This window comes from Biomphalaria glabrata, chromosome 18 (assembly GCF_947242115.1).
Source record: "Biomphalaria glabrata chromosome 18, xgBioGlab47.1, whole genome shotgun sequence".
In the NCBI taxonomy this organism is placed as follows: domain Eukaryota; kingdom Metazoa; phylum Mollusca; class Gastropoda; family Planorbidae; genus Biomphalaria; species Biomphalaria glabrata.
Window position 1 is genome coordinate 9,567,319 of NC_074728.1, and position 26,703 is coordinate 9,594,021.

General features: G+C 33.5%; 1 protein-coding gene across 5 annotated transcripts; it reads right to left on the reverse strand.

The window, feature by feature from the left end:
* Positions 1–59: 59 nt before the first annotated feature.
* Positions 60–25,110, reverse strand: LOC106069829 (glucose transporter type 1-like). 5 transcript variants are annotated; one of them, XM_013229568.2, is made up of 13 exons: positions 24,636–25,110; positions 19,095–19,190; positions 16,088–16,248; positions 13,621–13,745; positions 13,029–13,199; positions 12,299–12,406; positions 11,061–11,149; positions 10,760–10,858; positions 9,616–9,828; positions 8,995–9,070; positions 8,764–8,891; positions 7,974–8,150; positions 60–588 (listed from the first exon to the last, which is right to left on the reverse strand). In XM_013229568.2, exons 1-13 carry the CDS (start codon positions 24,705–24,707, stop codon positions 568–570), a joined length of 1,536 nt encoding a protein of 511 aa, XP_013085022.2. In that variant the 5' UTR covers positions 24,708–25,110; the 3' UTR covers positions 60–567. The 5 variants fall into 5 exon arrangements, with proteins under 5 accessions (XP_013085022.2, XP_013085023.2, XP_055872594.1 ...); XM_013229569.2 differs by lacking the exon at positions 60–588 and adding an exon at positions 1,064–3,291 and having other exon boundaries at positions 24,636–25,109; XM_056016619.1 differs by lacking the exons at positions 60–588; positions 24,636–25,110 and adding an exon at positions 24,036–24,060 and having other exon boundaries at positions 1,064–8,150.
* Between the last annotated feature and the right edge of the window lie 1,593 nt (positions 25,111–26,703).

Sequence of the window (26,703 nt, forward strand, 5' to 3'; positions counted from 1 at the left end):
CACCCCTTCACGGTGGCACTTTTAGGGAGTATGATTAATAAGCCTGAATTATTTGATGCGCTCCCCTTATCTTAACTTGTAACATAATTACTTTTTATCATAGGTCATCCAGGGGGTTGGAAATTGCAAGCCTATCCCACTTCGTTTGTCATTCAAGGACCATTCGTGGCGGAGTTGAAGATAAGCAAAAATAATATTTAAAACATCTGTGATAAATTTAAGCAAAATTTGTTCATTTCACAGTTGATATTTTGAAACACTGTACTCTAGCACATGATCATTTGAAGGTTTAATTTATAGCTATATGGTTATAACAATCTACCCTGGACAAGAAAATAACAAACACTATTTGCATTGTACATTTTCTTTTTAAATATAAAGTAATTCAATCCAGTCAAAAATCAAGTATAATGTCTTGCAACAGTGGACATCAATGTCAGATATATGGGACAAATATTTCCTACATTTCTGAACTAAATGATTCACTTCTGTTACATTTTCAAAACCTGAGAGCAAGATAGCAACATGAGACTTTTGCTCTTGAGACAAGATAGATTGATTACTAGTCTAACTTGACAAAATAAAATTCTGTAAAAAAACAAAAGAAGAGACTACTTTTATTATTTGAATGACATCTTGTGTTGGAGGTTTTCTAAATAAATAAATTTGAAACTTGTAATTAGAATGCTTGTATTTACACCCAGCTGTATCAGTTTATATTAAATATTGATATTAGTGCTGGCCACACAATGAAGATGGCAGACACCATACAACTGGTTTGTCAATCCTAGTTTTACAGTCAAGATATTAATGGCATTGAAGAGTGCAGTGTTTCACATGACTAAGCAAAGATATTATTACTTGAGGCTAAATTTTAAGAGTTTTGTGAGCCTGGGCTGTGGTTCTTTACTATGCAATCTAAACAACTTTTGACTCTGTAAAGGACACTCAGCAATGGTGATTTTGTATTTAGATTTGTATCATCACTATTACAATGATGCCATCATGGATACATTATAAAGTGACATTTATTCAATGTTATACAGGTACAGTGAGAATACAATTGCCATTACAAAACTTTATTAAGATTGACACTTAGAACAATCAATGAAATATCCACCCATTTTAAGTTGATTCCCCACAGACTAAAATAGTTAATTGTTTTTGTCTTTGTCCATTCTCGTTTACCGACAAAGTTGAATATAATGTAATCTGAGATCAAAATGACAGCAGTAGGATTTGAATCAAAGACTGCTGAGTTGACAATCTGAAGCCTTACCACACAGCACTTATTATAAAGACAACCTTTAGCCAAAACTAATTTCATCATTGTTTATTTTTCATAATAAATTTGATAGGTTTTTGTTATTACAACAACAAACAAAGAAAAACAGTTTCAAGTAAAAGTTAAACAGATATTACATTATTTTGTCATGTTGATTACATTTTGGTCTAATTTATCAAATGACTCCGTTGTTTTATTGTCATGCTTTGTGGCCAAAAAATATTTTATTTCAAATGAACTTCTGATCCAAAAAGTCAGATGATAACAGTACACACAGTACACAGACTCATAGAAATTTTATCAATAGCTCATAGAAATTTAATCCATTAGGACATAACATACAAAATTAGCAAGCATTTATAAATACAGTATTGTACATATTACCTATTGACATGAACTTTTTTTTGGTATGTCAGTGACTGAAGAGAAACAATGACATTATACCAGTAGGCTTGGCAGCAGATAAATGTTACATTAAAATATTTTAATATTTCTCTCCTTCATTTAGAAATGCTCAGAGTATACTTTGAAGGAATGACTTTGATTGTATTTGCAAACAATGTTTTAAGCCTACATTTACTAATTTAGCAAACAGGCCAGCTAAAACAATTTACAATTAACATAAAAAATTAATTATATTTATTTACAAAAAAAAAAATAATTTGAACAACAAAAATGAATGATCCATCACAAAGATAAGTATAATAATTTACCATTCACTAAAAATCAAAATGTCACTAAATATGAATATTGTATATATGTTATAGTAAGTATATAACTTTTCAACGCAACTGAGAAACACAAACATTTTGTTTACAATGAAATAACAATATGAACACAAACTTACATGAAAAAGAATTTTTTTAAAATTAAAGTTATCTTCCACCATAAACATTAAAAAAAAAAGGTATAAAAAAACCCATGGTGGATTAAATCACCAGCTGATCAGTTTATTTCATATTAGAAGATAGCAACTGTGGACTGAAAAAATACCTCCCAATTTATATTCATTCTGATTTTTAACAAAATTTTTTTTTGCTCAACTTCGTCTGACACCAGACTTAATGTAATGTATGAAAAACCTTGATTTCACCAAAGTAAAGCTTTGAACACTACTTATCAACAAATTATAACTTTTTATAATGCTTTGTAAGATAAAATCTTTAAATACACATTACATTGGTGCCAGTGAGTGAAAATAAATACAATTTAAAAATAATGACTTTCAATTAGTTTACACTTATTTCACAGTGCCGTATACTGACTGGTAAGTTAAAACAAAGTTGAAATAACGTCTACAATTAAAAGTCACATTTCACAATACTTACAATAATATGTTATACCAAAAATCTTAGACAATTTTATAAAAAATTTCAGAGTCCACACCTGTATGTACATAATTATAAAATACAATCTGAATGTTTTACTAATGTATAATATCTTTGTAAGATATTTAAGTAGATCAATAAATTCTTATTGCGTTTCTTTGTTTTTCATTATTAGAAAAAAAAAATTAACACAACTGAATATTTTAATTTTTTTCTTTCATTGTTGAAACAACCTTTTAAAAAAAAAAAGGCTTCAATCAATTGGACATGATAAGTGTAAGGTCTGCCAAATATTTTTACATTTAGTCACGATTGCATTGTAAAGTAACAAGCCTTAGGGCTACCATGACAAAGATTAAGTGTCTGGATCTGTAACAAGACATACAAGTTTCTACTGGTTCAAAAAAAAAAAAAAAAAAGTTTGCAATTTTTCTTAATCCAAAAAAGGATACAGTGGAAGCAATTTAATGGTTGCAATTCACTTAAGTGAAAAAAGGGACAAAACTGTGGGTGGAGAGGGAGGGGTTAGGAAACTACTTGTATTTGAAACAACTTCTACAATTGAGGGACTAAGACAATGATAGGACTTGGATTCCTCACAAAAAAAAAAAAAACCCTCTGAGATCAGTGTTTACTCTGTCATTGATTTTATTTTTTTTATTTCATGAGTTGATTTCACTGGAAAAAAAAAGGTACATATTTAATTTTATAGATATCATGACAAATGTTATTCCATAAATGTATTATACTATTAAATTAGTAGTGATACAATGTTGATTTTGTTGGTACAAATGTTTATTTGAAAGTTCTTAAGCCTACAAATGAGTGCAGTTACAAAAAGCAATGGCTAGGTCTGGAAGTCCAAACCACCGTTACAAAAAATACATTCATCAAATCCTACCCTTAGAAAAACAGGACAAAAGAGAGAGAACAGAATAGGCCTCTGTCCCTGAACCAACTAAAATTAGCCTTCTTTTCATCTTTCTCTGCCTTCTTTTGTTCAGTAAGCGCCAATACAAGTAGACTGATTGAATGCAACCCCCTCAAACTTGTTTTTATAGATTTTGATTTTTTCTTTTTTAAAATTAGAACCTAGCCTTGTGTATAAGGAATTATCTTTTACATTTGAGGATAATTGTCAGTTCATCGTGAATTATTTGCGCTAATATGACTGCATATTATAATAATAGAAACGTCCTCTCGTATATAAACTAGAGGAAATTTATTCTAATACCAAAACCTATTAATGACCTGTTATGAATATTATATGTTGTATCGGTTGTCGTTCTTATGTTTACATGTGCTTGTAACTCGTCTGTAAGAATGTGTTCACGAAATGTGTGTTGTATAGTCATTCAGTGTATTAAAGCCATTCAAAGCGGACATGGTTTTCGACTCTGTTATCATTATGTTCATAACAATTTAATACACTGAATCAAAACTGTGAAGTTGTAAGAATTTTGAAATGGATAGGATATTTCGGCCAGAGAAGTTTGACATCGAGCCCACAGCACCCCAAGTAGCAGAGCATTGGCAGCACTGATATGAAACTTTTTAAAATTTTGTATCAGTAGTATCTGTAGATAATCTTGATACAAAGAAACTACTGATAAACTATATCTCTTCTGCTGTATACCAAATGATACTTGATAAAGAGACATTTGATGAAGCAATCCAGACTCTAAACAGCATCTACATTCAACCAAAGAATGAGGTGTTTGCTAGGCACAGGTTAGCTACTTGAAAACAAGAGCAAGGTCAAACGATAGACGCCTACATGCAGAAATTAAGAATTCTATCTAAAGATTGCAACTTCAAAGCGGTGACTGCTGAACTACACCAAGAAGAGGCTATTAGAGATTCGTTTATCAATGGACTAGTTTCCAACAGCATTTGAAAACATTTACTTGAATAGACTGTTTTGAGTTTAAAGGATGCCTTCAAGGAGGCTCGCGTACTAGAACATGCTCATCAGCACTCATTACAGTATGAATCATCACAGCCAGAAACTAATTGCGCGGCAACTACTCTCACCAATTCTTTGGCTACACCCTCGCCAAATGTAACGATTCCTCAAAGTGCAAGCAACTCACACACACATGAAGTAAATGCATTAGCTAGAAAGTGTTACTTTTGCGGCAGGGTTAAGCATCCCCGCTCTCAATGCCCTGCAAGGGAAGCGACATGCAATCAGTGCTTCAAAATGGGTCATTTTCAAAGAGTATGCAAATCGAAATCTTCAACAGTGTCGGCTATCACTACTGTGCAGCATTTGAGTTTAAACAAATCTATGATACCCATTTTCATCAACAACGTGCAATTGAAAGCCCTAGTAGACACTGGGAGCTGTGAAAGCTATATTTCGAAGCACATTGCTGCACAAATATAGGGAACAGAATCTTTATGACTTCCACCCACCTGTCTCGAATCACTCAAGGACATATCTACACTAGCATACAACTCAAAAATGAACGATACGAAGGAGTTAAACTTTCTCTACTAGACAATTTGTGCTCCAACGTCATTCTTGGACTTGACTTTATAAGTTTGCACCAAAATCTGTTTATTCCTTTCGATGGTCAGAAACCATCCTTGTGCCTGAGTACTCTCCAGCCAGTGAGGGTAGAGGCTCCTAGCCTATTTAGTAATCTGTCACCAAACTGTATCCCAGTGGCTACAAAGTCTCGCAGATACTCAATTCTAAGCTGAAAACTTGTTGCTATGTCACAGGGCTGTACAACATGGCAATGACCTACTGGTCTACACTGCTGACAGGTTGTGACAATGAAGGTCAGTGCTGAGGCCTACTCAGTTGTACACACCAATTGTCTAGGTGAGTGCTGAGGCCTACTATAACCAATGGTCTCAGTTGTACACACCAATTGTCTATCTACATCAACCAAAGGGAAAGAGATGCTGTGTAACATAAATACAATATAAAAGAGACTTGTGTCCAACTGATTTTGAATCATTGCACAAAAAACAAAAAAACTAGCAATAATTGAGCAAAGTTATCTTTCACTGTTACATGTCCCAATGTTGGTCCTGAAACAAATCAAAACTTAAATTTTTTTTCACAATGATAAAGAGATTTAACGCATAATACCGGTACTAAAATAAAAAAGCTGGTACTAGAAGCTATGAATCACTTCCATACAACCTACAAATAAATACCATAGAGCACTTTCTTTGACTGAACAATAAACTAAAAACCAGCTCCCTAAATGTCTTGTATAAAATAAAACTGTGTTCAGCTTATTTTTTGTTTTAAAGTAGCTACTGTATACACTTCTGGCATACAGAAATGTCATTTTCTTGTAATTATTTGGAGTTTTAAAAATGGTTTGGAGAAAGTTAATATTTAAGAGTAAACATGAATTTTGTTTTAAGCGGGAAAAAATTGAAACTATTTCTATTTTTGCAGGATCATAAACTTTGAAGTTTGCCAATTTGAACTTTGGATTTACTTTTGCATGAAACTGGCTCACAGCAGTATTAATGCTTACATTTTCCAACCTCTTTGAATACAAGCTTTTTGAATTCATGCTATCGCAGATTAACTGGCACATAACAGAACAAATAAGTTTGGTTTTGTGTAAATTAAAATTAGGGGAAACCTAAAAACAAAAAAAAAATGTTTTATCTGCCTCTTTTCTGTGAATACAAGCAAGTAGATCTCTTAAATGCTACATGGAATACCATTGTAAAAATCACAACCTCACAAAACATAGTAAAATAGCTTTGATTTTCAGTGATCAATTTTTCGTTCGCCAACATATGACAAAAAATATCCCTTTCATTAACAATTAGGGACTATGGGATATAGTATTCCAATGGACAAATCAATAAATTATCAACAATTTTTTTGGTCTGTGCTAATTTACATGAATAGTTTCAACATTATAAACACTTAAGATAAAGAAAAAGTGAAGAAATCAGAGAAGAACAAATGGCTATTGATAAAAGACATATTGCCAAAATGCCAACTAGCATCAAGGCAAGAAGTGGAACCTACAAGGCAAGAGGGTGTCCATTAAGCACCTGATCTTGTGAACTTGAGGTGAATACCTTAAAGTTTGGTTTATACCTGGAACAAGATGGAAAGGAGGGTACTAAGAAATCTATTGTTGGCACCCCATACACCAAAGCGAAGGAGGGGGGTGTTGTAAGAAGAAGTAAGAATAAGAAAGTTGGGGCACGACATTATCTAATGTGTGCCGATGTGCCAAAAACTCAAACTCATAAGAAAGTTGTGATTGGTGAATAAAAAGAAGTTTAGTCTTCTTTGAATAAAACATTGTCTTTGTCTAACAATTATATTTTTTTAATGGATAACAGTGCCTTTTTTTGGGTTAGGTTTCCCAAGAATAAAGCTAAAAAGTCAAAAAGTTTATCAAAGCAAATAAGAGACATAAAATAGTATGAAAAAAATGCATGCAAAAAAAATTAATTGATAAATGTCTACTTTAAAAAAAGGTTATAACTTAATCAAGAATATGTGTAAATAATTATAAACGCAAGAAAACATTACAAGTAAAACTTCACAAGCTGTACTTTTACGATTTAAAAAAAAAATGAAGACTAGAATTAACAACTAAATATCACTCAATTTTGCCTTTGAAAGTCTAATAAAAGGACTGAATGATATTTGTTTTTACTTACAAGACTATAGTGAATTTTAAAACTAAGAAAAACCTAAACATCCAAAGAACTGGAAATGGAAGCTTTTAATACCCAAACCTAGAGCAAACACTACTTACTTCACAACACTTAATAAATTAGTCTACATTTTCATTTTAGTTTAGTTTAGTTTCATAATTGAACAAAGATTGGACAAGTTAAATTTAAAGTTTATAAAATACATTTCCAGATGTCATATTATTTAAAAATATTTAAAACATTTTAAGGACTGGTATAAAAAAGAAGCAAAAAAAAAAAAAAAACTCATTACACTTATCTACGTTTATATCAGTTAAACAGATGTTGTTGTTTTATCTAAGTGAAACTAGCTTCAACCCCTTAAGTTTCAGGAAATAAGTGAAATAAAAGAGTCCACCACCACATAGTTAAATAGAAGAATACATTTTAAAGGAAAATGTATGGGCAGAATACAAGATGTGGTCAAATCTATTGGAGCACTGGACATACAAGAATGGTCAAACAAAACATCTGTACTGAGATCAACAATATAATGTATATAAACACTGGGCAAAAAGCCATGGCAAAAACTGTAACATAAACATTATGTGAATTGCGGGGCAAAAAAAAAAAAAAAGCAATATGTAATAATGTAGGATGGTTGATACAGTGTGCCTGAGGCCAGTCATGCAAATATATTTTTAAGACTTATTGTTTCTTACTAGGTGAGACTCTTCATTGTCAGCCTGTTTCTTGGCCCCAACCCCATTGCTCTTCAACATGGCCCCAACCTCTTCGAAGGTTTTATTTTTGGTCTCTGGCACGTAGATAAATGTGAAGATCCAAAAGAAAAGAAGTAAGCCAGTGAATGGTAGAAAGGTGAAGTCGTTGATGCCATCCTGCAGACATACATGGCAAACGGTTATTTTTAAATTCATAACATATCTGTACGTTAAGTTGTAGATCAATAGAATGTAAAGAATTGGTATTCTAAAACAAAATAATAAGTTTAAAATACTTGAAAAAGTAGAAGAAAGCAATCATTATCATACATGAAAATCATAAATATTTTATGAAGTTAACAAAAACAGTATGTTTGAATTGAATAAAACTGATCTTGAAATGAATACAGTTATTAAGAAAAGATCTCTGATGACTTCGTTACTGCAATAGAATAAAAAAGAAGCCTCAGAAACTACACTCTATAATTATGCAGATCTGAGTTTGAAAATTGCCCATCTTTTAATCTATTGGTTGTCAGACCATTCAAGACACATTTAATGAAACATATTTGTCAAGCAAGGAGTCATTTACAATCCAATATTCTGAGTGGACTTAAGAAACATGTATGAAAAAAAAACAAAAACGGACCAGAATGAAACAAAGTGGTGCATGTGTTCAGTGGTGTGAGTGTGTTCAGTGGTGTGTGTGTGTTCAGTAGTGTGAGTGTGTGTGTTCATTGGTCTGAGTGCATAGTTCAAGAAATGATTTTTAAAAGATTCTATTTCTAACCTTTAGATGTGGGAATGAGAATCCAACAAGAAAATTGGCAATCCAGTTCACCAATACAGAGACAGACATAGCAGCTGACCGAGGGCCCTGGCTAAACAATTCAGCTACTATCAACCAAGGTACTGAACCTAGAGTGAAAAAAAAAACAAATTAAGAATCATTTTTTTTTTAAACTGAATTTATTTTTGTTTAAATTACTACACAGCTGAAAAACAATTGTTTACAACCTACCTGGCCCCACAGCAAAGAAGACAACATATAGAAGTGACACAGCTATACTGCCACCAGTAAACCAGTCTACTTTATCCTGAAACAAAAAAAATAATTTTTGTTATGACTTAGAAAACATATAAGTTGCTCTGTTATAAATGTATATACCAGTATCTACAGATTTTATAAGTTAAAAGATGAATGCGAGCCAAGTCTTACATTTATGTAAGTGTTTTATGTACATTTAGACCTAAACTTACAATCTGAAATTATAACTAAAGCTCATTTACATTGAAACATAATTATACCAAAGACCATTTTACAAATAATGTTTAATTGTAATATTTTATGCTATTTGCTTGTGAGAACTCAAAATGTTTTTAAATGAAAAATGCCCCTTTAACAACTCAGTTCTTAATATTTATAATGCCCAATTTCAATACCAATGCCCAACAAAGCCAAATCTAAGTTAAAGAAAAGCTAAGCTAGACAACAAGTTCGTTATTATAATTTAATTTTTAAAAAATTAAACCAGAATAATAAATATTTTAAATTCTAAGAAATCAAAAGAAAAATCAACATATTTAAATTTAAAACACTAAAACAAAATGTCCTTTATCAGAGAGATAACATATAGCTTACACTCAGAGATAAAGTCAAAGTCATTAAAATGCTAAAGATGAACATGCCACCAAGGCCGACCAGGTGCAAAGTCCTCCGTCCAGCCCTGTCCATCAAAAATATTGTTACAAAGGTCATGACCACCATGACACCTCCTACCCCACTGGTCGCATGTGTAGCAGTGCTGGGGCTGAGGCCAGCACTCTTGAATAAGTTAGCCGAGTAATAAAAGACCTGGAAAGAAACAGATTTAGATCACTTCTAGTCTACACTTCCATTCAGTTCCACTTACTTTAAAGTTTACCACACAGTTCAACTCTAACCTTAAATGTTTCTGAATATAAAGTATTCTAGTAGTAGTATCGCTGTAGACACTGGATTAAAAACCTCTTTATGAGGGAATATTTCTATGTGAAATAAAGTAACAAACAAGGGGGTAGCGAGAGAGAGTTTTTTTTGTATGCACACCATCTGAAATTTTAGTATGGTTAAATTTTAAAATTTAAGCAGCCTTTATTAACAAATGAAGAATGGCACTGTTTTTCAATTTAAATTTTTCATTGTAACAAACAATAAAAAAAAAAAAAACTTTTCCGGGATTTTATGTCCAGGTACATACAACTAGAATATGTGCTGTAAACAATTGTCTGAAACTTATAGCCTACCACATACAACTTAAACAATGATTTGAAGAAGCACCTACTTAGCAAGAGATGAAAGGCCTATGTGTATCAGCTTATTTGAATTTCAGGATTTTTAGAGCACCTTAGAGACCACCCAATTTTAATGGGTACTGGACAGTAGTAAGTAAATGTAAATGCAGTAGGTCATTGTGCTGACCATGTCTAAAAATAGACACATGTGATTAAATGAACACCTAGTTGATGGGAGATCTCTAGATAGTAGGGTCAGTGAAGGATCAATTCTTCCATCCTGAGTAAAAGCCTTCACTGAGGTCAAGGGTCATATAACAGCTTAAGCTCAACCCTAATGGAGAGAAGCCTGTAACACAGTGCTATCTGGTCCATTAAAACTTCCGCCAACAATGCCATATAAAGCCAAAGAGGCGTGGGGTTTCATTGACTTTTGGTAGTGATGATGTGATGTTGGCCAGCAGTAAGAATAAAAGTATAGGGTGTAAGAGCATTAAGTGACATGTACTCACTCCATTAATTCCTGACAACTGTTGTGACAGCTGCATAACCATGCTGATTATAAGCGGCCTTCTATATGATTGGCTTGTGAACAGTTTTAGAATTGTCACCTTTAGAAAACAAATTAAATATAGAAAAAACATTATTGATAATGTATTTTGGGTAATAATTACAGTAATAAACAGTAACCTATCATTTATATTGACATATACCATAATTTGAAAAAAGAATTTTAAGAAATTTAATGTTTCAAAAGTGTATCATGGGTAATTGTAGTCTTGTCTGACCATGTTTTTAAAAACTGATTTAAACCTTTTCTTCTTGACTTTGCGCCCTAGACTCTTGCTTCATTTCGTCCAAATCTTCATCAACGTCACTAGTTCCTCGTATAGCAACCAGTGCTGAAATCATATTGATACAAAAGAATTTGTTAGCATAAAGAGTCAGAACAAAGCAGCTAAAACTGAGTCAATAAAAAAATCTGTGATAATGATTCAACCAGCTATTTTATACATAAGCCACTTTTATGTAATGGGTTCAACTTACAATACCGTTATTATTTCCAAAGATATTCTTACATTATATTACCCAGATAAGAATCCCTACATTCAGCTCTTCACACACAAACTGTACATTTGTAGTAACAAGTGTATTTATGCCCATCAGATGGTGAAATAAAAAAAAAGTTTTAAAAAGTTAAACTGCAACCAAACTTTGGCTCCTATTTATCAGAGTTAGTTTTTTAAATCAATAATGACACATTAAGAGACTTTTTTTTATGTTAGTCTTTGAAGATGAGGCTAACATTTTTAAAAAACTAAAATTAAGAATATTTGTATTCATGAATTTATGTACACCAAATTAATTTTTTTTTTCACTAACACAAGTGTCAAGTGAATTAGGCTAAAGGTGTATCAAAACTTGACACAAAAGAACTAATTTTAGCTTAGGTTTAGAGTAAAGTAGGGGGGCATGGTTGGCTAATTGGTAAAGCTCTTGGCTACTGAACAAAAGGTCTCAAGTTGGAATTGGTAACTGGGATTTTGAATTTTAAGAATTTTGAATTTTAAGGATGGCCTCTAAGTCCACCCAAATCTAATATGTTGGGAAAGTAAAGCTGATTGTTCATTGTGCTTGCCACATGACATCCTCTCAGACTATTGCCACAGAAACAGATGAGCTATACATCATATGCCCCCAAAGCCGAAAAGAGCACCACTGATATAGTAAGTAAAGTACCCATATTGCCCTAAACATCCCGAAATTACAAATCACAGTCTTCAACAGGATTAGATGCCATAGGACCACTCAAAACAGAACCCAAGTGTTAGGTAGTACTTATTTATTCAAGATAATTTTTAAGCTGTTTAGAACTCTATAGAACCAAGTATACATTGAGTATTATGGCTGACCTGAAATGTTATATTTACAACTAAGCTGAAGGTGATTGTGCATCATAAACAAAAAGTTTATGTGGGTTGGGGGAAAGGGAACTAAACTGTTTGAATGTGAAAGTTAGTGCTACCAGTACTAAAAACAATGTGACTCACCTAACTTGGCTTCGGCTTCTTTGTGTTTAGATATTAACAGATACCTGGGACTTTCTGGACAGAAGGGCAGGACGACCAACTGAAACAGACAAGGAAATATGGCTAGCCCTGCAGAATGAAAACAAGATCTAAATTGTACATACAAAACTGCTTAAAATTTAGATAAAAATAAAAAAAAGAATGCTCTACCACCATAAGTAGTATGAACCTTCACCCTCCCCAGCATCCACTGCCACATTGATTTTTATTTATTTATTTCACAACTCAAATATATATTTAATATAGTAATTAACAAGAGACATAAAAAATAATGCAATCTATTCTCTAGCAATGCACAGTAAAGGAAAACGTAAGTGGTTTAATTTCAAACACTAGCTGTAAGATTCTGTGAATTAACAACAGAGCACTGTGAAATGGGGTGACTTTGCTTCAAGGGGTGACTTTGCCTACTCTTACTCTATACTTAAAATGTGAAAGGTTTATAAAAATGATTTTCTTGAGTAGTTTCCCTTTTATTTTGATCTGTATATGAAAGAATACAGGTTAGTGATTAGTAAACACACTTCCGAGTTATATCACATGCATATCCAGCAAGTTAAGAGAAAAAAACATCACATATTTCTTGAATTGTTTTTTTCCCCACCCCTTTCTCATTTATTAACCCATCGACTACTACTTCCTCATAATACGACTTCTGCCTGTAGTAAAAAAAAATTTCAAAAGCCCCCACCTAGAAGTAAGTTCCAGAGGTCAGCATTGCCCAGCACTTCTGGAAAGCCCAATATCTGTGAGACAAGGATTCCAAATGTGACTCCCAGCTGGTGTAACACTCCCAGGGCTCCCCTGATGCTTGGTGTGGATATTTCTGAGAGGTATAGTGGGGTCAGACCAGTGTAGAGTCCTGGAAGAAAAACACAATAAACACTCCCTTTCAGATGTTTGAAGATCAAACTCCATCATGAAACCAGTTCATTATTTTTATTTTAAATTTAAATAAAAGACTACAAGTTAACAAAAACATTTCATTCTTTAAAATGAATTTGATAGAAAAAGAAGCTTCTTTAGCATTATTTCTTTAAAAAAATATATTAAGTTAAAACTTTTGTTTAATTTAAAAAATACAAAATAAATATATGGATCAATAAATCTTTACATATATGAATCTTTTTGATGAACATCTGCAATTTTTAAGGTACAATTTAGAATGCATTTTATAATTATTAATTTAGAGATTTTATAAAATATCATAATTATTTAAGGAGAATGAATGCATTCTTTGCTGTTGTGTTGGTTTGCTAACATATGAGGAAAAGCAGACCTACCACAATTAAAGCCTATGATAAGTCTTCCCACAATTATCATCTCGTAGGATTCTGCCAACACACTGAAGTACATGAGAACTGCTCCAATGATTCCTGGAACTACATTCAGCATCAAACCCATCTTTCTGAAACAGAAAAATAACATTTGTAAGAAGGAATATGCAAAAATGTAAAAAAACAACAAAAAAAACACAAAATTATAAAACTTATAATTTGTTTATTTATTCACTGCTTTCCATAATTTTTGTAAAATTGTCAAACAATTTGTAAAGATTCCAAGGACATGCACCATGATGTGCACTACTGAAAGTAGAGATGGGAATCGAACCCAACTTTTAAAGTTTGGGTTCGGTTCGGTCAGATTTAAGTTCGAGTTCGGTTCGGTGACGAGTATAGTTCGGGTTCGGTCAGGTCTAAAGTTCGGCTCGGTTCGATATTATGTAATAGCAAAATTAAGTTATAAGGTTTAATGCAATTTATTAGTTAAAACTTTTTTTTTGAATTTTTACATAAAACAAATACTTTGCAATATATAATAGGCCTATGGGCAATACTTTTTCCAAAATAATGTTGCCTACATACATTTAAAGCGTTGTAAAAATTTCTTAATGGAGATAGAAATGAAGATGCGGCAGGTTTTCGCTCAAGTCGGCAAGTGGTTTAATGCAGGGCGTGACTCGGCGCTAAGCGAATTTTTTAATATCGATGTGCTTTCTTTCAGAGCGCACTATTCATCATAATTTTAAAAAAAGTCAAGGGCCATATTAAATCTAATAATAAAGAGGCAGACCTGGCCAATAGAATTATGCAAGGGGCATTCTAGGTAGGACTACATATTGCGCATACTTCTATAATGGGCGTGATCTTTTTAAAGAAATATTCTTCATGTAAAGACGTCTCTATCACACATAAGTCGTCACTATTATAAATTGCAATATACGGAAGAAATTCGACTTTTCTGAGACAAAAAAAAATGCAGAAGAATCACACTAGCGAAGATGTTTTAAAATGTTTTCTTCAAAACGTTTTGACCCATATTGTGCATACGCGCCTCGCAAAAAGCAAGTCTTCAGTTGACAAGGTCTTATTAGAAGATAAAATGACATCTCCACTTAATATATTTTAATTTTTAAACATGTAATTATACTACTATTCAGATAAGTTACACTAAAAATAAAATATTTTTTTTCGATGCTCCCTCTCTTTGTTAGTTGGTCATTGGTTTGTCGCTTACAAACAGCTAGTACAATTGAACCAACATAGGCGTTTTATATTTTTACCGGTAAGGATAGTATAGATGGACTTCTTATGGTCTTATGGTTACGCTGGGCAGGGCACGTATCCCGTATGGGAGACGAACGTATGCCAAAGGCAGTCTTTTTTTTTTTGGTGAGCTAAAAGGTGGTCGACGTTACAGAGGGGCCCCATGGAAACGCTTCAAAGACCAGCTTAGGCGTCAACTTTGCTTAGCTGACATAGAAGAGAACACCTGGTTGCATGCGGCCTTAGAACGAGTCAGTTGGAGTTCACTCCCGAAGGCCGCGGGATACACATTTGAGACCAAAAGAAAATCCGCTGCCGAGGACAAACTCAGACGCGAAAAGAAAAACTAAATCGACCACCTGCGAACAGTGATTATGCTTGCCCTGGATGTGGCAAAATATGTAGGTCACAGCTGGGCCTGCGCAGCCATGGGAAAAACTCGAAGACTAAACTTAATAAACTTTAAAATAAAGGTCTTATGTGAACAACTTAATATAGCCTAACTGTTATTACAATATTCACATATTTAACTTGAGACAGAGATGTAATATTAATGAAATATACTGATATTTAAACAAAATCTAGGTCACCACAAAACAACGTCTTTACTCTTTCATGTCTCAAGATTGTCTGCCGTTTCACATTTACATTACGCTAATTTCATCATCCTTAATGCATAAACACCAATCAATCGCTTAACCTCTTACCGCCACCAGAAAACACACACACACACTCTACGACACCCCCTTTTTGTCAAGAAGTTGCGTCTCCCCATCCCCCAATTCAAGGTACTAATCATCCCCACCCACGGGAGAGGCCCGCAAAAATTCAAGGTTAGGGGGGAGTCGGCACGTACGGAAAAACCCATGGGAATCAAAGCACGCCGCTTTTTAAAAAAAAATACCACCACCCCCTTCCCAAGTTTTCAAAGTATAATGGAATCATTAGAATTTAAATAAAATATTTAAGTAATTTTTTTTTTAAACCCAAAATATAAAAAAGGGATGTAAAAATTGCAAAATTAGTTCGGTTAAGAAAAGGAAGGTTCGTTCGGTTCTTACCAAGCAGTTTCAAAGTTCGGGTTCGGTTCGGTCATAAGTGAGGTTCGAGTTCGGTTCATTCGGTTCGGGTTCGGTTCGTTTCCCATCTCTAATTGAAAGCTCATGTCAACATCTTTATTGTTTAAAAACAGTCTAAATCAAACCTTCCAAACTTCTCTGCCCACCATCCTGCCAATATGCCTCCGAGGCAGCCCCCTGCAGCAAACATTGACACAATAACAGCAAACAGGTTGGTGGTTTTTTCCTTGGACATGTGATGCGACGTCCGGTGGTACTCTGTTTCATTGAGGAACTCTTTTATACTCTGTAGAACAGAGAGTATAAAACAGAAATTTGAAGCTTCATTAACATGAATTTAAAAAAAAATTTTAATCACAATTTAAGTCATACATCACATATAAAGTACTCATTGTTCTATGTAGTTCAGGGTTCAATCAGAGGTCCCTCTCTCTCTCAGGTTTGAGACCTAAAGCAATACTTAGTCATAACAAAAGCCCATTGGTTTGGATTGGGTAGCAGAATTCAGTGCTGCTAAACAAAAAGAATGAATTCAAGTTTGAAAAATAAATAGAGTACACCCCCCTTGGCATCTAAATAAAAAAATGGAAAAGGAATGTTTGTTGAATGCTTACCTGGCAATCCTCTAGTAATAACCCAGACTCTTATTTCATCACCTAATTGACACACTACATCATAAAACTGTTACTAGCTAATGACCTTTTACAATTATATCTCACATACATTAACAGGTTATTAAAAATGGGCTTAACTAAAAGCTTGACAAGTATTAGAAATATTTTTTTTTAACATACTAGACTAAACCATTGCTGAGTAGCCTTAAAATTCTGTCAAATATTCTAATTCTAATATTCTCATTCTTCTACCAAATATTCTAATTAGAATAATTAGCTAATGCTGAGCTCCCAGCAAGACTAGAAGTGAAAAAAATCAATGTACAGAATCAGCAAAGGCAGGGAAAAATCAAATGTCAAATATTTTTTTTAAATAACATGTAACCATCTTTCTTGAGAGGTCATGGTAACCGGAAAACTAAAAAAAATAAGGGAGCTCACTGACAATTTATTACAGCCATGTCAAAAGCGATGGGAAATAACAGTCAAAGAATGGATTCAGTCAATAACAGCATGTCATTAATGGCATCACAGTCCTAAGATCATGATGATCTGAATAACAGTATGTTATTAATGGGATTAGATCTCAACAATCTCAAATGGAAAAAAAAAACGTAAGGAAGACAAAAGAGTTTAAACAGTAAATAAAATCTGCACTTCGATACTACAAATCTTCAATGATTATATTTATATAGGATAAGATAAATATAATCATTGAAGATTTTACACAATACAGAAACTTATTTATAAAAATGTGACTAGATTAAAACCTTCTTCTGTATATGAAGAGAGATTTGTGTTTTTGCTTTCATTGAGCCTATACATTTTCCACATTTAAACATAAATATTACATTGCTCTTAGAACAAAATCAAAGTGAACATCTCATAGATCTCTTTGTATTGATGATTCAAGCACTTGTAGATTACAACACCAGAAAGCAAACCAAAAAAAAAAAAGGAGAAAGAGAGGTCAAAATTAAGACAACTGTGTAAAAAATAGCACAATCACATGTTTTGACAGTTGATTGATTTATTCACAGACTATGAAAGCTAGTCAGTGTTTATTCAAGAGAGCCCTACTTGATATTCTAGCTCATGTATTTTATTTCAGAGAGCCAGTCTTTATTTTTTCATGGCAATAGTTCAAGTTGGGTACAAAAAGGAAGAGATGACCCCTAAGTTAGCGATTTCTTATTAGATTAAGATTATTATTATTATTACTATTTAGAATGATTAAAAATTGCTTAGTAAACAAGTAAGAACATATTTTTCATTTTTTTGGTTTTATGACATGACATATTTGCAACAACTAGGCCATGTTGATCCACTAAGAGATGAAAATAGACATAAGATGGAAAGCCTGTAAAAAGAACAACACAAATTTGATCAGAAAAGAAACAGGGCAGAAACAAACACTTGGACATGCAAAACTGTACACAGAAATAGTTCAGCTTGAGACCTTCAAAAATGAAGAAAGAGTATCTGTGTTCAAATCTCATATTTGCATCAAAAAGTCATTATTACTTAAGCCATTAACTATATATGACTTGGTATGCAAATAAATGCAAATAATGCCGAAAAAATCAAATTATGACCAATAGCAAACAGGTCTTTAAAAGGGGCATCAGCATTGCAGGAGAAAAGCTGACAAGTGTCAGTTGCTTTTAATACCTCGGAGCTATCATCTCAGATGAAGGCACCAAACCGGAATGGCCGGAATTGCATAGTCCACAGCAGCACTGGCAAAACTCAAAACAATATAGCCTTTGTTAAAAAAGTCAGACTGATGCGCTGCCTGATCATGGCCACATTCTTATATGCTTATGAGTCTTGGATGCTGACTGCAGAGCTAGAGAGGAGGATCCTAGCAATGGAATTGAGATGCTACAGAAGGATCCTAGGTATCACATTTAAAGACTGCCTCACATACAAAGAGATTTGAGCAGAGACAGGGTTAACTACAGCATTTGGACCCCACGATGACCTACTAACTATTGTAAAAAGAAAAAAAAAAAAGGAAACTAAAACTCTATCGCCATATTTCAAAGTCTTGCAAAGACCTTCCTTCAAGGAATATGAAAAAGAAGAGGTAGACAGAAAGCGATGGATTGGCCTGCCATTGAAAGGCAAAAGACAGAGAGAAATGGTAAAAGACGGTTCACAAATCTTATGTGGTGCCCCCAACAGACTAAGGGATAAGGGACACTAATTTCTTATTAACTGCTTAATGATAAAACTAAGATATCCTAAAATTTCTTGAGTACATTAGTTGTCACAAAAAAATCCTAAAATTGATAGAGTAAAAAATTATTATCACAACAAATCCTAAAATTGCTCCAGTAGATTAATTAACAAACTATCACTGCAAGTATACATTTTAAAAACAGAATTCAAGAAGTGGGAAGAGGTCTGGGGCACAAACAGATTGTGAAACATGTAGAAATGAGGATTTTAATGTATCTACAACATACTGTAATGAAGTTTAAAGCAGTAGTATCCTAACACAGGACTCACTCACCTCCTCAGGAGCATTTATGACGCCAGTGTTGAACCCGAATTGGAAAGATCCAAGCACAGCTCCTACCACACTCAGACCCAGCTTAAGAGACATGTGCTGAAAACATAAAGACATAGTTCTAACCATTACATTAATTTCAGTTGTTTTTTTTTTGCTAAATAACTTTGCTGGCCCCAAAATTCCTTGAACTGTTATACATGTGGGTTAATGCCTAGTTTTCACTTAGCAAAATTATACAGTTCATTATCTTAATCAAAGCATTAACAACAGCAAATAAATATTCATATGCAATGGAACCTCTGCTAGCGAACGCCTTTAATAGCAAACATTTTGGCCAAAAATTTCATTAAAACTTCCAAGTCACCCACACATAACCAACCAGCATCTCAGACCAGGTACCAACCAGCAGATTGTGGTTCTTAGCCAATGTTCCTCTGTAATCTAAAATGTATGAAACCCAAGTTCAATCCCTGGGTTCAAATCCAGTCAGAATAGAGTATCCACCTGGCTCAACCAAACCATCTGCCGAAGAATAAAGATTTCTGATTTTGCTGGTCCCTTATTAATTATTTTTACCAAAATGGATTTATAAACCTTTTCAAAACTTTAGATCCAGAGGTGTCCAGAAAAGTACATTACATGTGAATATAAAAGCAGCTTGAAAAAAAAAAGATTCTCTTCAGTGTCATTATAGGTAGTGAAAGATCTATAACTTGATCAATACATTAAATTTCATAATGAAACCAAATAATAGAATCACACACACAAAATCAAAGTATACAAGTGTATTACTGATGGATAAACAGCCACACATGCACAGAAATAATGTTGTACCAATATTTTGATATTGACCTGTCAGCACATTAATTTACTCACACCTGTTCAGGTATAAAACAAAATCAAAAATCTAAAAATAGAAACAATTATTCAAACAGGGGGAATGATTGAACCAGAGACAGCACAAGTGCAACAGATGGTTTGCAGACTCTTTTTTTTCCCCCAATGATATCATTCCATTTAACAATGGCTTACTTAAAAATCTAAGGCATGTGTGTTAACAGTGTGTTTGTGTGTGTGTGAGAGAGAGAAGGGAAGGTGTTCAGCTTCAATCACTATTGGCAGCCTCAGATGTTGTTTTGTTCCTTAATACATGGATTTAGACACTTTAAGATTTTGTAGTTGTTGTCAATTTAGCTTTTCTTTGCATAGTTGATGCAAAATATTTATTTCTTTTCATGCACAATCCTTTTGATTATTTTTTCTATACATTTGAAAAGGTTCCATAAGGTCAAGTTGGTGATGTGTATAAAGATTTTAACTATCCCTCGTTAAAATAGTAATTATTTTTTAAATATTGTTGGATGGCTGCCTGGTCGTGCGATTTGCACGCTGGACTGTTGTTTGGATTTATTGATGGTTCCGGGTTCAAACTCTGCCCGCTCCCATCCCCCGTTGTCCTGCGGGAGGTTTGGACTAGGAAGTAAACTATCTTCAACTCTGAAGGAACATCCAAAACATGTAAAACAAAACACAAACAACCCTGCCTTGCACTAGTGCTTGTGGTGTGTATAAGAGCATTATTGGACAAGGACAGGAGGATGCTGGGATAGAGGAAAGAAGAGTGTTTACATAGGTATCGAGATTAGGAAGAGTCGCAATTTGTTGGGAACTGAACTAAGGTGCCATCTTTTGTGCTGCCTGAAGACAGTAGTAGGGACCTGAAGCGAAGCAGGGAAAGCTGTCATTGGTCAGTATTCAGCTTTGCTGGGGAAAGGACTGGTAGAATTAGGAACAAGACTCTTGGAATGTAGAAGGCTGTTATGTGTTTGCCCTGGTGAATAAACACATTTATTTATTTACTGTAGAACTTCGTTGAGTGTTTGCCTTAGATTTATTACAATATTTTTTTTTTTTTTAAAGTTTCATGATTGTTATCTTTCTGTTAGAGTTATTCTTCTTAGCACTCACTATGAGAACCAAAAAATCTGTTTTGTAGATTGGCAACTGATTAAAATAAAACAACGGAGGCAAAAATACAAAAGAAAGAAAAGTAATTTTTTAAAAATGTTTAATAATTAGTATATGTTTAAGTAATAATTAATGAAAGAATCTACATCAAATACACAAGAATCCAGTTAGAGAACTGGTTAATTGGCCTAGCCACTTATTCAAACACGATCCTAAAGAAACAAAACTAATCCTATTACACAGTCAGTCCCTACATGATCCAATGAACAGGATTTCACCATATTCTTTCTATAATGTTTACATCATTAGTGGTATACAAAAGTAAAAATCTGAGTTCTTTTTTTTTTAATTGGTGAGATAGCAGATAACAATAACAATTTAGTTTTAAGGTTTGTTGAAATTTTTAAAACCTTTCTTTTTTTCTTATGAAATTTTTGTTTGTTTGCTTTATAAACGCCCCCTTTTTCTTTTGTCGATTTTTCTTACAGCAGTTAACAATTACGACAGAAACAAATCCTAGCAAGTAAAAAGAAAAGTCTTTTCTCAAACACTCTTTGATTTACTGAAGTCTCCACTGTGTTGAATGTATGAGATTGAAAGGTCAAAGGTCCATATGGCAGCCAGTAGTTTCAAACTTGTATGGCATACCTAACAGTGAGACTTTTGCCTTACACTGTCAATGCTAGGAATCTGACCTTTTGAACTTTTTATTTTCATAAGTTTTAGAAGTATTATTTAGAGACTTAAACTAGTTACTGGATTTTTTTCTGAGTTTTTTTTTGGTAACATAAAAAATCTTGATGTTTTTTTTAAATATTAAAGTAACAAAATATTTTCCTATTGAGTTGTACTGTATTCCTTTGTACTTAAAAAAAATATTTTTATTAAAACAAAATGTCACAAAAATACAATTTCGGGAATAAAATTCAGTGTGTTAAAAAAAAAGAAAAAAAGGAAAACATAAAAAGTTTAATTTAAAATCCAGAATTAATTTATATTTTAAAAAATTGCTTTTGTGTATAGTGCATCTCTTACCATATATAACATGCTCAGGGCACTGTGGTCCTATCTCTTTTGTGAACCTGTGCGGGGAGGAGGGTATCTGGGAGGTTTCCGCGCTGCCTGTAGGCACTCAGTAAGCTAAAGAGCTTTATTGTATACCGTGGTATCTTATACATATCAATGTGTTAATCTAGTTGCTCATGTTAATCAGAGATTTCAACTCGACTACTTATTCATTCATACATTTTTCATCTTATTTAGAAATTTCCAGGCTCAAATTTCACACTTTTGAAGTTATTGAGAGTTCAAGGATCTGATTTTATTCTTTTATAATGGAAGATTGATATTAGCATACTTTGAATGTGTACATCACATAGCCCACCCAAATACTGAGCAGGTTAAATCATAATTGGATAGTTCTCAGTGTCATGAGAAAGACTTTCAAGGTCTACTTTGTGAAAAAAATATTAATGTTTAGTAACTTCAATTATTTTTCATAAATACATAGATTCTGATTGTTACTTGAGTCTGTGGCGTCACTGGGAGGAGAGGGGATAATTTATGACATCCATCAGATGGTGAAACTAACAGTGAACAAAAAGCTTTTTTTTTCTTTGCAAAAGCAGACAATTTTCTAAAAATTATTACTAGCTACATTAGATAGACAAGCTTCTGCACATATTATAATAAAGATTGATATAGTTTCTATTGGTAAAATTTATTTTGAATGCACCTAAACAAGGTTGTCACAAACTTTTCTGCAAGGGAAAACTTCGTGCGGTTGGAAAACTTGCCTTATTAACCTTATTTTAAAATTGAATAATTTTCAACAAGAATAAAATGTAAAAAAAATAATTATTATAAAAATATCAATCATTTAGTAGGCCTACTATTTATGATATGAATGTAAAATAATTTTTTTTTAAAGTCAGAAAAAAATAAAGCTTAATGACTGATGATAACTTTTAGCTATCAGGCACATTATTGGTAAGTTGAATTCCATTTACTAATTTCATCAAGCCTATTTATAAATGCCGTTTGACTTTGTTAAAATATCAAATAGTCCTGCTTTGTGCAAATAGGTTGTAGAAAATAGAAGTAAAACAATAGCTTGTTTTGAATAATTGTGCTACTATTCTTTGTATCAAATCGGAATGGCTATTTAAATCAATACTATATTTTCAGAGTCAATAGCCCTAAATGTTTGTTTGTTTGTTTGTAAAATGTTTTACATGTTTCGGATGTTCCTTCAGAGTTGAAGATAGTTTACTTCCTAGTCCAAACCTCCCGCAGGACGATGGGGGATGGGAGAGGGCAGGGTTTGAACCCTCGACAAATCCGAACGACAGTCCAGTGCGCAAACCGCACGACCAGGCAGCCATCCTACTGCTTTAACCATAGAAGAAAGTGGATTACAAAAGCATGAATCACAAAGGTGTAGAGAGGGGGGAGCAAGGGGGCATGATGCCCAGGTGCACCCTCAGTGGGTGCTACAGACAGTTTATCTAGGTGATGTTCATGGTAAAGGGTGGGGGTGGGGGCGGCAAAAAAGTATCTTGCCCTGTTCAAAACGCCTCTGATGAATCATACTCACTAGTTTTCAGAAAATAATGCAGAAAGAGTTGATGACAGAAACATACATAAAAATTTATTTTCCAATTAAATTCTTCAAACTTTCATGCAAGGCAGAAAAACAAGCAAAACATTTTTTTTTAGATTCAACTAATGAAGTAAAAAAATTAAAAGGCTTCCGAACCAAAGGGGTTCTGGGTTCGAATCTCTGTGGTCTAATCTACAAACAGGTTGTGACGTTGCAGGTTAATGTTGAGCCCTTCTAGTACACTATATCTAGATGACTATATATATATATATATATATATATATATATATATAGGTCTATGTCCTTTTAATTAAGCATAAATGAGAATTTCAATGAGTGTTTATAGATCTAGATCTACTCTAGAGACTTACCAAGTTACACTAAGCAAGAGTAAGACAAGTAAGAGTCTAGATTCTAGATCTAGATAGATTTTGTCTACATTAGTCAGTGACTAGTGGCACAACGTAGTGACATAATAAAATAGTGGCACTGCGTAGTGACTAGATATATATTATATAATAGTGACACTACGTAGTGACATATATATATATATATTAAATAATAGTGGCACTACGTAGTGACTAGATATATATTTTTATATATTATAAATATAATAGTGACACTACGAAGTCCTAGTGACTAGATATAGATCTATTACATAATATGGACAATGTAGACGTAGTGACTAGATATAGAGTCTAGAATATATTAGATTGTTAGATCTATGAGTATATTATTATTTATATATTAATAATTAAATAGTTGCACTACCTTAGTACCTATAATAGACTAGCCAATAATGACTAGATATGTATATTATATAAGTGGCACTACGTAGTGACTAGATTTTCTATTATATAATAGTTAATAGTGGCACTATGTAGTGACTAGATATAGACTATATATATATATATATATTTATAATATTATATAATAGTGACACTATTTATGTACTGACTACGGTTACTTACATTTTTTTTGCGAGAAATAGAGAGCATATGCGTAGAATTTTCTTTCATTTCGTGCCTATCCGCTGTGACCATCGCTTTATGTTTATAGTATACTATTATAGATCTAGAGAATCTAATAGTTTATTTTTTAAAAGTCTTCAAATAACAGAATAAGTCACACACACACATCACTACACAGCACACTATCTACACAGTAATATTTACTCGATCTAAGACTAGATCTAGATCTAATAGTCTAATCCCCAATCTGAAGTCGAAGTGACCGGTTACCACGACAAATCTGTAACTGTAATCTCAATCTTTGTTTTTCTCTCACAAGATTTATCAGTGAATGACAGAGCAAATAAATTTAAACTGTAAGTAGATAGATTCTAGGCCAAGGTAGCCCTTTTATTTTTCTATCTTCTTTTATTTTAGAACAGCACGTGACAAAGTCATTCATACATGCACACGTATTCAGTTTTAAAAAGTAACGTCAAAGCCAAAGGCAAGAAAATATGATGAAATTACTCCCCTTGGGAAAAAAAAAAACAAAAAAACTAAGCCGTAGGAACACAGTGATTAGCGGACTTGGCTAACAATGAAGCAGTCGTGGAAACAGACCAGTGGCGTCGCTTAGCGGCTGCATAGGATGCAGTAACGCATCTGTTAACGTTTTTTTTTAATTGGTGGTTTGGGTGATATTAAGGTGATGTTTTGAGCGGAAAACATGGATATTTTATATATTTTTTTTCATTTATTTAATTATTTATATCAGTAGTCCTAAATTTATCATATTCAGTTTAAATATTTATTAGATTCTCATGAAGGTAAACAACATGGGCGCCCGCAGAATTTTTTTCCAGGGGGGGGGGGTGCAAGTTGCCACCTATGGCTCAAAGTCGTAGTTTCAACTTATTTTATTACACAACTTATTTTATTACAAAGAATATTAAAGAAAAGAACTGTTGCACCTCGCCATCCATAACTATGCGATATGAAGTTCACTGTAAATACTTGTTACATGAAATTAAAAAAAAACTAACATCTGAACAAACTATTTACTGTACACGTTGGTAAGTTGATCCGTGCGGCTCGTGTATCCCAACGTTCGAGCTAACAAAAAATGCAAACGATGCCAATACGCTCAATAACTTGACTATGATTTGCTTCTCGTCGCGATGGACAAGCCGGCGATGAACGCTTATCTGGCAGTTCTGATATTCTTTTTTACGTTGCAGCTCTTGCATCGTTTTAGGATGCAGACAAACCAGGTTGAACTGAGCATTGTAATTGCTTGAAAAGTGAAACGTTGATGATGAAACTAACGAATCAAGATACGGAATGTAAAGCTGTGTTCTGTGATAACTCTCAAAATCCTAACGTGGTTTTTGCTGGGTGTATCTGTCGACTGCGTATTCTCGGCAGCACCAACTCAATACCTGGTACTTCTTCTACTTCTTCTTCTAGCCAGCTTTATTGCTGCTGAGCTGTGAGCTCTTTTGCAGACTGTGCCAAGGAAAAAAAGTGTGCTGTTTTCTTCAGTTGTTCAGCACTGCCGTACAGGGTTTTGGTTATGTTGGGCTGTACTGGAAAAAGGGTCTGCCTAAGGTGGATTATGGAGGGGCATTCAAAGAGGATATGGTTTACGGTTTCAAAGGGGAGGCGCAGTGTCTGCAAAGGGGGAGTTGTGTGGATTTTATTTTGTTCAGGTGGTAATTTAATAGTGGTGTGTGTCCTGTTCTTAGTTGAAAGATTGTAGATTGTTCTTTGCGGGGGAGGAAGTGAATACATGGTACCAAGTTTGTCAGCCAGCAGTCTCGCCTTCCTCTAGATGCCATCCTTGAAGTGTACCTCGGCATGATCAAGCTGATTTTCGATTATGTCATTAAGGTGACAAGCCTACTGATGTGCTGTTGAGCGGCCACTTATGCTAAGATGGACAGACTGTAACATCACGGAAACTGGTTCAAGAACAGATGAATAATTGACAACAATTAAAAGACAAATCAGGAACACATGAGAAGCAGGCACTGATTATACATACGCAGTTTGTCATGTTTCACTTACAGCTGTTACTTTAAAATAC

Coding starts and splice junctions, on each gene's coding strand:
- LOC106069829 (XM_013229568.2), bottom strand. CDS start 24,707: ATGGTCACAGCGGATAGGCACGAAATGAAAGAAAATTCTACGCATATG. Junction 12,407..13,028: donor CCTCTGGAACTTACTTCTAG/GTGGGGGCTTTT, acceptor TTCATTCTGCAG/GGCTAGCCATATTTCCTTGT. Junction 9,071..9,615: donor CTTTGACTTTATCTCTGAGT/GTAAGCTATATG, acceptor TTTTTGTTTCAG/GATAAAGTAGACTGGTTTAC.